The 12,548-nt window shown below is 52.3% G+C and overlaps 1 protein-coding gene across 7 annotated transcripts in view; it reads left to right on the top strand.

Moving 5' to 3' along the window:
• The window catches only part of TLN1 (talin 1), a 34,938-nt gene extending 25,679 nt beyond the window's left edge, over positions 1–9,259 (top strand). For 4 of the 7 annotated variants that reach the window (XM_021065688.1, XM_021065668.1, XM_021065652.1 and 1 more), the window contains 16 exons: positions 24–125; positions 205–324; positions 1,062–1,208; positions 1,379–1,545; positions 1,637–1,820; positions 1,911–2,036; positions 2,137–2,253; positions 5,943–6,128; positions 6,262–6,369; positions 6,878–6,983; positions 7,168–7,292; positions 7,394–7,519; positions 7,652–7,714; positions 7,825–8,007; positions 8,432–8,560; positions 8,690–9,259. In XM_021065688.1, coding sequence (XP_020921347.1) covers positions 24–125; positions 205–324; positions 1,062–1,208; positions 1,379–1,545; positions 1,637–1,820; positions 1,911–2,036; positions 2,137–2,253; positions 5,943–6,128; positions 6,262–6,369; positions 6,878–6,983; positions 7,168–7,292; positions 7,394–7,519; positions 7,652–7,714; positions 7,825–8,007; positions 8,432–8,560; positions 8,690–8,815 — 2,115 coding nt within the window. In that variant the 3' untranslated portion in view covers positions 8,816–9,259. Of the gene's footprint in view, positions 1–23; positions 126–204; positions 325–1,061; positions 1,209–1,378; positions 1,546–1,636; positions 1,821–1,910; positions 2,037–2,136; positions 2,254–5,942; positions 6,129–6,261; positions 6,370–6,660; positions 6,664–6,877; positions 6,984–7,167; positions 7,293–7,393; positions 7,520–7,651; positions 7,715–7,824; positions 8,008–8,431; positions 8,561–8,689 lie in introns of all 7 variants that reach the window. The other 3 variants (XM_021065677.1, XM_021065656.1, XM_021065662.1) reach the window with 1 other exon arrangement.

Here is a 12,548-nt window from a genome sequence, read left to right as displayed (position 1 = left end):
CTTCCTCCGTTCTCCTCCTCCAGCTAGATGAAGGACCGATGGGTGAACCAGAGGGCTCCTTCGTGGATTACCAGACAACCATGGTGCGGACAGCCAAGGCCATTGCTGTCACTGTTCAGGAGATGGTGAGTGTGGGAGAGGAGGAGAGGACTGCCCTTGGAGAGGTGCGTTTAGACAGAATTTCACTTCTTCCATTTTCACCAGGTAACCAAGTCAAACACCAGCCCTGAGGAGCTGGGGCCTCTCGCGAACCAGCTGACCAGTGACTATGGCCGTCTGGCCTCAGAGGCCAAGCCTGCAGCTGTGGCTGCTGAAAATGAAGAGGTAACTTGGAGGCACTTCTGACCTTCCCTCTGCCCCCCACAGAAAATCCCAGCAGAGTGTCCCATGCCAGCCTCTGGGATGGTGCCACCCTCGCCCCCTTCCGGTCTTTCAAAGAAAGGGGAGCGCATCGTCGGGGCCACTCCACAGAACAGGGATCAGGGCCCTGTGTAGGGATGGGATCAAAGCCTTCAGTCACCAGCATGAAGAAGACGGCCCTGGGTCTGGAGATTTCCCTGTCTGCCACTCTTTCCTCTGCTGACCCTCCTCTGGGCCTGTGGCTGCTTCTCTGCTCTGTTGCAAGCCTGTGTTCCCTTCCTAGTTCTTCCATGTTGCAAAGCCCTGAAGCTCTTCCTTCCCTAAGCTCCTGGCTTTCCAAGAAAGCAAGTAATTGGATCTTAGCATGACACATCTAATCCGCAGCCCCAAACCCCTCCACAACCGCACGCAGGCCAAATTGTAAGCCACGGCCTCTGATGCAAACACCCAGCCTGAAGTGCTGCTCCCCTCCTCCTTACTGAGCTTAACACGGGCCTCACAGCTGGTGCCCACAGGCTATTATTTTCCACGTGTGGGAGGCAACCTCCTGACGGGACAAGGCTGTGCTGGGCACTTTTTCTCATGACCCCTTTTGTTTGCAATGCCTGTTTGTTTTAGCTTCTTAGTGACGCCTCCGAGCGCAGTGGAGGTACCCGAGTGCCTCTCGTAAAAATCCATCTCTCTTCTCCATCTGCTCACAGATAGGTGCCCACATCAAGCACCGGGTACAGGAGCTGGGGCACGGATGTGCTGCTCTGGTCACCAAGGCAGGCGCCCTGCAGTGCAGCCCCAGTGACGCCTACACCAAGAAGGAGCTCATAGAGTGTGCCCGGAGAGTCTCCGAGAAGGTGGCCTTGCTCATCCCCTCGGACTGGGGCCTGGGGCTCCCAAACCCTGCCACCTTCCCCACCCTCCTCCGACCTTCCCAGCCCTCTCCGTCCCATCTCTCAGGCACCCCCATCACCTATCCCTTTCACGGGGCCCCTACCACCGTCACCAAACCCCTCTTCTCGCCCAGGTCTCCCACGTGCTGGCTGCGCTCCAGGCCGGGAATCGTGGCACCCAGGCCTGCATCACAGCAGCCAGTGCCGTGTCCGGCATCATTGCCGACCTGGACACCACCATCATGTTTGCCACCGCCGGCACGCTCAACCGCGAGGGGGCCGAGACATTCGCTGACCACCGGTGAGGCAGGGACAGGGCCTTGTGGAGGCGGGGCCGGGGTGGGGCGGGGGCGGTGCCTGAGCAGCGCTGACTGGGCTGGGCGCTCCCTCAGGGAGGGCATCTTGAAGACGGCCAAGGTGCTGGTGGAGGACACCAAGGTCCTGGTGCAGAACGCAGCTGGGAGCCAGGAGAAGTTGGCCCAAGCTGCCCAGTCCTCCGTGGCCACCATCACCCGCCTCGCTGATGTGGTCAAGCTGGGCGCAGCCAGCCTGGGAGCCGAGGACCCTGAGACCCAGGTAGCCACCTGACATACCCAGGGGTGGCCAGGACCACTTCCTGCTCCCCATTTTCTTCCCGTAGACCAGAGTCTCTGCTCTCCCACACAGGTAGTGCTGATCAATGCCGTGAAAGACGTGGCCAAGGCCCTGGGAGACCTCATCAGCGCAACAAAGGCTGCGGCTGGCAAAGTCGGGGATGACCCTGCCGTGTGGCAGCTCAAGAACTCTGCCAAGGTCAGAGGGGATGAGAACACCTTCAGGAGGGGGAATGGATCACTGTGCTTCCTCCTGATCCTTAAGACGATCTCTCTCCCACCTCCTCTGACGTCCCCAGGTGATGGTGACCAATGTGACATCCCTGCTCAAGACCGTGAAAGCTGTGGAGGATGAGGCCACCAAAGGCACACGGGCCCTGGAGGCAACCACAGAGCACATACGGCAGGAGCTGGCGGTGAGTGCAAGTTGAGGCATCGGGGACTCGGGTCCGAGAGCAGGTCGTGCTAGGTCGTGAACCGCGCCGCACACCCACTCACAAAGGTGTCGACCCACAAGTTCCTGCTCGCTGCCCAGCAGGAGCCACGCTTGTGTCTTCCCTTCCTCCAGCTGCTCGCTCCCTAGCATTCAACACCCACCTTCTTCATCCTTCCGCCTTCTCTGGTCTCGGCGGCCTCTTAGTTGCCACATGCAGTTGCCACATGCAGAGGCCACCTCTTGGCCTTCATCATCTTCAAACATTTCCAAAGCAAACCGCTCCTTTTTTTTTTTTGTCTTTTTGCCGCTTCTTGGGCTGCTCCCACGGCATATGGAGGTTCCCAGGCTAGGGGTTGAATCGGAGCTGTAGCCACCGGCTTACACCACAGTCACAGCAACATGGGATCTGAGCCACATCTGCGACCTACACCACAGCTCACGGCAACGCTGGATCCTTAACCCACTGAGCGAGGCCAGGGATCCAACCCACAACCTCATGGTTCCTAGTCACATTCGTCAACCACTGCACCACGACGGGAACTCCAACAAGCCGCTCTTTGAAAGCCTCTCTTACTCTGGCCCTCTTGACACTGCCTCTTCTCTTGTCTCTCACATCTCTTCTGCAGTTGTCATTGAATCCCCTTCGACCTAGTAAACGTAGAGGCCTAGAGCCCTTCCCAGAATTTCACAAACCGCCTTCACACTCTGCCCTCTTCTTTGGCAAGTGTAACCACTCTCACTGCTGTCCGCTAACAAGCTGACTTCCAGTTCTGAGTTTCGTTATTTCTGAATGGCGTCAGCACGGGGCTGCAGTGCCTCCCAGCCAGCTGTCCTTCCTTCCTGATGTGCTCCGTCCCCCTGACCGTGGGGACCGCCTCCGGGTCCTGAAGCTCCCCCTCAGTCATCCTTGACTTCATGCCTTACTCGCCGTATGCAGGCCATCGCCAGGTCTGGCCAGCCACCCTCCTCCATTCTCGCTTCCTTTTCTCTCTCCTCTCTGGGCCCACTGTCAACACTGTCCCTCACTTTGACTGCTGTGCCCGCTTTCTACCTGGTCTCCCCGCCTTCAGTGTCTGTCACTTTCATCTTTCCTACTCATCTGACTTCTAAATTCATTCTTCCAACCTAGTGCTTGCTTCAGCAGCACATATACTAAAAAATTAGCATGATCCATTTTCCTTTTTTCTTTTTTTTTGTCTTTTTGCCATTTTCTTGGGCTGCTGCCGCGGCATATGGAAATCCCCAGGCTAGGGGTTGAATCGGAGCTGTAGCCGCCGGCCTACGCCAGAGCCACAGCAACGCAGGATCCGAGCTGCATCTGCGACCTACACCACAGCTCACGGCAACGCCGGATCGTTAACCCACTGAGCAAGGGCAGGGATCGAACCCGACTCATAGTTCCTAGTCGGATTCGTTAACCACTGAGCCACAACGGGAACTCCACATGAGTCATTTTTCTGACCTTGTGTTTCTACCTCTTCTTGGAGATGTCTAAATTGAAACTTGTAACTTTCTGTCTCCCAAACCTGATCCTTCCCTCGCCTTTCCGAATCTCAGTAAATGGCACCTTTTAGTAACTCAGTTCCTCAAGGCAGAAACCCAGCTTTAACCTCTTTCTCTCGCTGCCCACATCTGAGCCCATCTGCAGTCCTTTTAGTGCTCCCTCCAAATAGCTGTCATTTTCCCCTTTCCCCACCTCTGCCACTGCCTTGTCCAAACCATCATCAACTCTTAGCTGTGTTTATGTGATAGCATCTCTCTGCTCTCCTGCTTCCCCGACTCACCCCCTCTAATCCATGCTCTCCACACAGTAGCCAGCATCATCTTTTAAATATGTAGATTAGATTATGTCACTTCAGTGCTTATAACCCTTTGGTGACTGTCCTGCCCCTGGGTTAAAATCCACGCTCCTTACCATTGTCTTCCCAGCCCCAAGGCCCTGCTGACCTTCCCAGTCTGTCCTCAGGCTGCTCCCCACATCTCCCTGCCCCAGGCCCACTGCCCTCGGGGCTCCCACCCACCACAGGCCCCTGCTCTTGCTGTCTTCCAGCTTTTTTTTTTTTTTTTTTTCTTTTTCTTTTCAGGGCCGCACCTGCAGCATATGGAGGTTCCCAGGCTAGGGGTCGAATCAGAGCCACAGCCGCTGGCCTATGCCAGAGCCACAACAACATGGGATCCAAGCCTACACTGTGACCTACACTACAGCTCATGGCAACACCAGATCCTTAACCAACAGCAAGGCTAGGGATCGAACCTGCGTCCTCATGGTTCCTAGTTAGGTTTGTTAACCTCTGAGCCATGAAGGAAACTCCGTCTTCCAGCTTTTTGAACTGGCTCCTTCTAATTATTGAGGCTTCAGCTTAAAAGGCCCCCTCTTCACAGAGGCCTTCCCTGACCACCTTTCTGAAAAAGGACTTTGTTTTCATGTCTCCTCACAGCACCCTCTTTTTTTCCTCCACAGTCTAGTTTTTCTGCATGTTTACCTACTTGTCATCTGTATCCAAAACCAGAACATAAGAGTCACGAGAACAAGGACTCTGTCTACCTTATTCCCCACTGCGCCCTAGCACCTCACACAGAATCCGCCAACTCACTTATCTTCAGTGGTTTGTTGCATGAACACATACATCAAAATACTTTTATGATTTTTACATGTTACATAAAAGTATAAGGTCCTTATTCTGAGAGTCAAGGTCTCGAGAATCTTTTCCTCAGAGCACTATATTCTAGGGCATTCCTTGATGTTCCCCATTTGGCATCCTGGTTTTTCATGCTCTACCATGTACTTAAAATGGTCTCCCACAGAGTTCCCACTGTGGTGCAGTGGGATTGGCTGCATCCTGTGAGCTCTGGGTCATAGGTTCAATCCCCACCCCAGCACGGTGGGTTAAGGATCTGGCGTTGCCACAGGTGTGGCTTAGGTTGAGACTATGGCTCGGATCTGACCCCTGGCCTGGGAGCTCCATATGCCATGGGGCAGCCAAAAATTTTAAAAATTAAAAAAAATAGGAGTTCCTGTCATGGCACAGCGGAAACAAATCCGCTTGGGTTGGATCCCTGGCCTTGCTCAGTGAGTTAAGGATCTGGCATTGTCCTAAGCTGTGGTGTAAGTTGCAGACACAGCTCAGAACTGGTGTTGCTGTGGCTCTGGCATAGGCTGGCAGCTATAGCTCTGATTAGACCCCTAGCCTGGGAACCTTCATATGCCGCAGGAAGCAGCCCTAGAAAAGGCAAAAAGACCAAAAAAAAAAAAAAGAAAAAGAAAAGAAAAAGATGAGAATTACCATATCTACTTTGCAAAGCAATCATGATGATTGAAATAGATCCATGCAGTTCCCTGTGGCTCAACAGGTTAAGTATCTGGCATTGTCACTGCTGAGGCCAGGGCTACTGCTGTGATGTGGGTTTGATCCCTGGCCCAGGAACTTCTGCATGTCAGTGGTACAGCCAAAAAAAAAAAAAACAAAAAAAAAAAAACAAAACAAAAGAAGTGATGACCAGCTGCCTTCTATTATATTAGCTGTGAATGTGTGAAAGTCTCTGAGCACTTGACCTATGACAAATACTTGTTAACTGAACACGTGGATGAATGACCCAGATCGTATGAGTGCTACCTTATCTCACAGCCTCACTCACTGTGGAAGTTTTCTTCTTGTTCCACCCCAACAGGTCTTCTGTTCCCCAGAGCCACCTGCCAAGACCTCTACCCCAGAAGATTTTATCCGCATGACCAAGGGTATCACCATGGCAACAGCCAAGGCTGTTGCTGCCGGGAACTCTTGTCGCCAGGAAGATGTCATTGCCACAGCCAATCTAAGTCGTCGTGCTATTGCAGATATGCTTCGGGCTTGCAAGGTAGAAATGCTGGTGGTGAGGCAGAAGCTTGAGGCAGCTTTAGGGCGGAACATGGTAGGGGAGAAAATGCAGGGTCTTGGGGGACTGGGAACTCTTTGCGATCCTAAAGCTCACATATTACTCTGTGGTGTAGGAAGCAGCGTTCCACCCAGATGTGGCCCCTGATGTGCGGCTTCGAGCCCTGCACTATGGCCGGGAGTGTGCCAACGGCTACCTGGAACTACTGGACCACGTGCTGCTGGTAAGGCGGGAGCTGTCAACTCCTTGCACCAGCCTCCCTGAATACGCAGTCCTCTTCCCACTCAGACCCTGCTCTCCAATTTCTTGTTCAAATCTCCTCCCCGCCCCACCATCTATTCCCCAAATCTGTTTTTGTTTCCAAGTCTCCCTTTCACTGGGGCCCCGATCATTTTAGGGTCTTTGGTTCTCCCACTCAACTCTTCCTTTTCTTATCTCCTCTCTTTCCCACCTGACCTCCCCCTCGTCATCTCTTCTTTCTTCTCCTTTCATCATTCTCCTTGCTCCTTGTCAGCCGGTGAGTGACACACAGCCCCGCTGTCTTCACCACGTGTGCAGTGTGATGCCCGGAGTGCACCTCGACAGGCTGTGTGGTGTTTGAGGCTGTAGTGTGGAGTGGTCTAGGGCTGGGGTCGTGGGAGGGGTGGGGGGCCGTGGTCTGCCTTGTTTTCACAGGTCAGGGTAGAAGCTAAGATCTGATGCTCTCTGCTCCCTGCCCTCATCCTCCCCAGACCCTGCAGAAGCCAAGCCCAGAACTGAAACAGCAACTGACGGGGCACTCAAAGCGTGTGGCTGGTTCAGTCACTGAGCTCATCCAGGCTGCTGAGGCCATGAAGGGTAGGGTGACCAGGGGCAGGGAGGGGAGGGACCCCTTGTCCCAGGGAGATGTCTACTTCCTGCTTGTCTGCTCGGAGCCATCCTCTGCCCCACAGGTGCCAGGGCCCTGGTGATAGTAACCATGCTGTCCAGTGACCTCCCTGCTCTGCCTCAGCCCCTGCCTTCCCCCCCTTCATCCCACCAGGAACAGAATGGGTGGACCCAGAGGACCCCACAGTCATTGCTGAGAACGAGCTCCTGGGAGCTGCTGCTGCCATTGAGGCTGCAGCCAAAAAGCTGGAGCAGCTGAAGCCCCGGGCCAAACCCAAGGTCAGTCCTGCCCCCTCCCTCTTCCCTACCCTCAGAATGTCTCCACCTTCAGCCCCTCTTACTTTGCATCTCCCTCGCCAACCTTTGTCTCTTCCCTGCAGGAGGCAGATGAGTCCTTGAACTTTGAGGAGCAAATATTGGAAGCTGCCAAGTCTATTGCAGCAGCCACCAGTGCCCTGGTGAAGGCTGCATCAGCTGCCCAGAGGGAACTGGTGGCCCAAGGGAAGGTAGGGACTCAAGATACCCACAAGAATGAGGATAGCAGCAGCTTTGCGGTCTATGCCCGCGTTATAGCCGGTGTAGGCTCTTAGGACCTGCCAAGAGCACAGGTCTAAGCAGGCTCCCTCCTTCCTCCACAGGTGGGCGCCATTCCAGCCAATGCACTAGATGATGGGCAATGGTCCCAGGGCCTCATTTCTGCTGTGAGTGTATAATTCCCCCTAGATCCCTCTGAGCTTAAGAGACTTGAGAAGGCTGGAGAGGGGATGGACCAGGCCAGGAGGCGTATTTTAATCTAATCTCCCTGCTTTAGGCCCGGATGGTGGCTGCAGCCACCAACAATCTGTGTGAAGCAGCCAACGCAGCTGTACAAGGCCATGCCAGCCAGGAGAAGCTCATCTCATCAGCCAAGCAGGTCGCTGCCTCCACAGCCCAGCTCCTCGTGGCCTGCAAGGTCAAGGCTGACCAGGACTCTGAGGCAATGAAACGGCTTCAGGTGAGGAACCTGGACCCATCCCATTATACCTTAAGCTGTGCTGCTTTATCTTTTTTTTTTTTTTTTGTCTTTTCTAGGGCTGTACTCGCAGCATATGGAGGTTCCCAGGCTAGTGGTCCAATTGGAGCTGTTGCTCCTGGCCTGTGCCGGAGCCACAGCAACTTGGGATCCAAGCCACATCTGCAACCTACACCACAGCTCATGGCAACGCCGGATCCTTAACCCACTGAGCAAGGCCAGGGATCGAACCCGCAACCTCACAGTTCCTAGTGGGATTCGTTAACCACTGCGCCACAATGGGAACTCCGAGCTGTGCTGCTTTAAAACTGTCACCCCAAGACATGCTTTCTGTGAGGGACTTGAGGGGCTGTCTCAGCTGGGCCCCTACCTGAGTTCCCAACCTCATGCTGCCTCCTCTACCCAGGCTGCTGGCAACGCGGTGAAGCGAGCCTCGGATAACCTGGTGAAGGCGGCACAGAAGGCTGCAGCCTTTGAAGAACCAGAGAATGAGACGGTGGTGGTGAAGGAGAAGATGGTTGGGGGCATCGCCCAGGTAAGCCCTGCCCCAGACACTCTGAGGGACGCTGTCAGCAGGGCAGTCCCGAGGTCTGCACCAGTCCCAACTACCTGAAACCCTAACGCGTGTACTCACTGAACCGAGTCCCTAATCTCCACCCCTCAGATCATTGCCGCCCAGGAAGAGATGCTTCGGAAGGAACGAGAGCTGGAAGAGGCGCGGAAGAAGCTGGCGCAGATCCGGCAGCAACAGTACAAATTCCTTCCTTCAGAGCTTCGAGATGAGCACTAGGGCCGTCGCTTCTACTTAATGTGGACCCAGCCCAGAGACTGTGCCTGCCACTACCAAAGCCTTCTGGGCTGTCGGGCCCAGCCTGCCCAACCCCAGCACTCCCCAAAGTGCCTGCCAAACCCTGGGCCTGGCCCTGCCCAGTCCCGATGCACATCCCCTGTCCCTTCCCGACTCCAAGTGCCTTCATGCCCTAGGGCCCCTAAGTGCCTGCCCCTCCCCAGAGTATTAACGCTCCAAGAGTATTATTAACGCTGCTGTACCTCAGTCTGAACCTGCCAGGGCCCCAGCCCGCTCCACCCTGCCAGCAGCTTCCAGCCAGTGCCCACAGCCTCCGATCTACTCATCCCTTTTTATACTATTACCCTCACCCCCAGCTACCTGTGGGGGCCATGGAGGTGTCAGCCCCACACAAGTCATGCTCCAATAAAGGTGATTCTGCCTACAGCCTCTGCCGGGCTTCCTGAGGGGAAGGCAGAGTCTCCTCTCTGCCCGTCCACCCCCCCGCCCCCGCCCCGGGGCACTGGGGAGGAGAATGGGAGTGAGTTCCGTCACCCAGCTTGTTCTGGCTCAGAAACAGAGGTGGGCAGACTAGCGATCTGTCCCGATGCCCCTTCCTCCTACTTGCTCCCAGATCCCTAAAGTCATCCTCGTCAGGAAGTTGTCCCTCAGAAGTCATACTCCTATCATCCCTTATCTCATTAGCCAGCGCCTACGCCTCACCAAGCGTCATTCTTCTGTTGCCAGAACACCAGCTGCCACTGCTCTTTGTGGCTACCGGAGACCCTCTGTTCTTCATCACTGATCAGAGTATGCAAACAAATCCAGTCCCTGGCCAAATCCGAATTTTCAAAAGCAGCTTTGCTGAACATAATAAGCCTACAGATGCAAGTGTCTGAGCCTAAGAACTGTGGCCACAGAGTTGGCCAAGGCAGTGCACAAGCAAAAAATCCAAACTGAGGCCACCTCAAGTTCAACTGTTGGCCGGGTTGAGCACTTCTAGGTCCTCCAGACCTTGTTGCTACTCCTGCCTAGAACAGCAAAAAAGAAAAGGAACTGAAAAAGCCTGACCCAGGCAAGAGGCCGCATAGGCTGGGCCAGAGCTCCCCTAGTGGCCAGGCAGGTGCGGGCAGCGCTGTTCCAGCTGGCCTGCTAACCCGGGCGGGGGCCCTGAATGGAGGGAGTTGGTCAGAGAGCTGGGTGCTGTGTGTGCTTCCACTTCCTCCCACATTCACCCACGCTGCCATGGACTGACTACCTGGGGGTCCTCTGAGATATGCACTATTTTCATGCATGATTCTTTAACCTGCCCTGTTGCCCAGTTTGTTATTTCCTTGCATCTCCTTCCAAGTAGAACACAAACCACCCATCTGCTGCTATTCTGTCACCTTGAAGCCATGACATCTACTCCCACACCATTAAAGTGACGGAATTACTTTGTTCTCTTCAGGGCAGACCTTTAGGGGAAGTGCCAACTTCCTTCCTCCACCATCACTCCTGTCACCTGTGATTAAGTCATTCAATATTTACCTAGCCATGCCTGTGCTAAGCACTGGAAAATAGAGATGTATTATCACTCTCTGACGCAGACTGGCAACTACAGTACATACTGCTGGAGCCCGTGCACCCCACGTTCAATGTCCTACCATCGTTGAGGACCTTAGAGATTAAATCCATTTTACAACTTCCCCAAGTGGTAGTCCAGGCTGTTTTGAACTTCTCCAGCTATGAGCCCAGGGCAGCTGCTTGCTCCTGCTACCACTTCCCTGCCATATCCTCAGCAACTGGCACCAGTCACATCCCTCTCACTAGTGATGCCTCAGGGAGCCTTCTGGGGAGAGACTCAAATACCCATTAGGCCAGCAGTTCTTAAAATGTGATTGGCCCTCAGACCCCTAGGGATTCCCAAGACCCTTTTGGGGGTCCATAAGGTCACGATTATTTTCATAATAATACTAAGCATTATTTTCCTTTTTCACAGTGTCAACATTGACGCTGACAGTGCAAGAACACTGTGGGTAAACTGCCTTAGTATAAATCAGCAGTAGCCCAAACTGTACCAACAATCATCGCAGTCTTCACCACCATGCACTGGCACTTTAAGAAATCTCCCCGATGAAGCAGTAAAAAAAAAATGTTAATTTTATTAAATCTTAAAATACTTTAGTGACAAGTCTTGTCAACATTCTGTGTGATGAAACTGGGACGTATGCATAGAACACTTCTGCCGTACACTGAAGTTAACAGTGTCTCAAGAAAAGCACTCAGACGATCCTTTGAGTTGTGAGCTGAATTAGCTGCTTTTTCATGGAGCACTTTTTTTTTTTTTTTTTTTTTTTTTTTTTTTTTGTCTTTTTAGGGCCACACATGTGGCATATGGAGGTCCCCAGGCTAGGGGTTGAATCAGCTACAGCTGTCGGCCAACATATACAGCCATAGCAATGCAGGACTTGAGCTATGTCTGCGACCTACACCACAGCTCATGGCAACACCGGATACTTAACCCTCTGAGCGAGGCCAGGGATCAAACCTGGGTCCTCATGGATGCTAGTCAGATTTGTTTCCACTGAGCCACAACAGGAACTCCTTTCATGGAAAGCATTTACTGTAAAGAATGATTGCCAGACAAACCATGGTTATCAGACTTGGGTATCTGGCAGATCTTTTCTCAAAAAGGAACAGTCTGTCACTAGTGAAAAACCTGGCAGTATTTGTTGCCAATGATATAATTCAAGCTTTCAAGTGAACATTAAAATTTTAGAAAACTTGTATCAGCTTCCCCAAACATAAAACAAACTTTTTTTTATTGAAACCATCATGATTTTTAATAATAAATAATGAAATGTGTTGATATTTAGAACATCCCACACAGCTCAGTAAGTCATTTTCCAAATGACCAACGCATGATGTTATAAATTTATCTGTGAATTGGAGCTCCTGTCGTGGCGCAGTGGAAACAAATCCAACTAGGAACCATGAGGTTGCGGGTTCGATCCTTGGCCTCACCCAGTGGGTAAAGGATCTGGCAATGTTGTGCGCTGTGGTGTAGGTGGCAGATTCAGCTTAGATCCCAAGTTGCTGTGGCTGTGGTGTAGGCCTGCAGCTGTAGCTCTGATTCAACCCCTAGCCTGGGAACCTCCATATGCCGTGGGCGCAGCCCTAAAAAGCAAAAAAAAAAAAAAAAAAAAATTATCCCTAAATATAAGATCCAACCAAAGTGCAATACCACCAATGTGTACCAAAAGGTTATTGATAGGGTTTCGAGTAAAATGGATTTTACAACTAACGCTTAAAAGAATACCATCTGGCAAGTGTTGATGTATCAAAGAAGAATATCCACAATTACCTGAAAAGGCTACAAATGCCACTGTAAACTGTAAACTGCACTGGTCCACTTATATGTGGATCAAAAGATAGCTTACTACAGTATTACATGATCCAAGGCTGGGTCAATCTAAGGAGGCAGAATTATAATACACAGGAACCTAGCATACAATGGGCTAAGTTATGACCTTTCAACTTTGCAGACCCTTGTCTTATTTAAGGGTTAACTGTATACTATTCTCCTTTCCAACTATGTGTCTGTGTGAGACTAGACTTTTTTTCACATATAGTACTTCAAACAACAAATACACAGCAACAGATAGAAAGCACAAGTAGATTTTGAGAATCCAACTGTCCTCTATCAAGCCTGATATTAAAGAAATTTGCGAAAATGTATAACTGCCATACTCTC

Source organism: Sus scrofa, chromosome 1, assembly GCF_000003025.6.
Source record: "Sus scrofa isolate TJ Tabasco breed Duroc chromosome 1, Sscrofa11.1, whole genome shotgun sequence".
Classification (NCBI taxonomy): Eukaryota; Metazoa; Chordata; class Mammalia; order Artiodactyla; family Suidae; genus Sus; species Sus scrofa.
The sequence above is the reverse complement of the archived record's forward strand: the minus strand, read 5'-3'. Positions and strand labels throughout refer to the sequence as shown.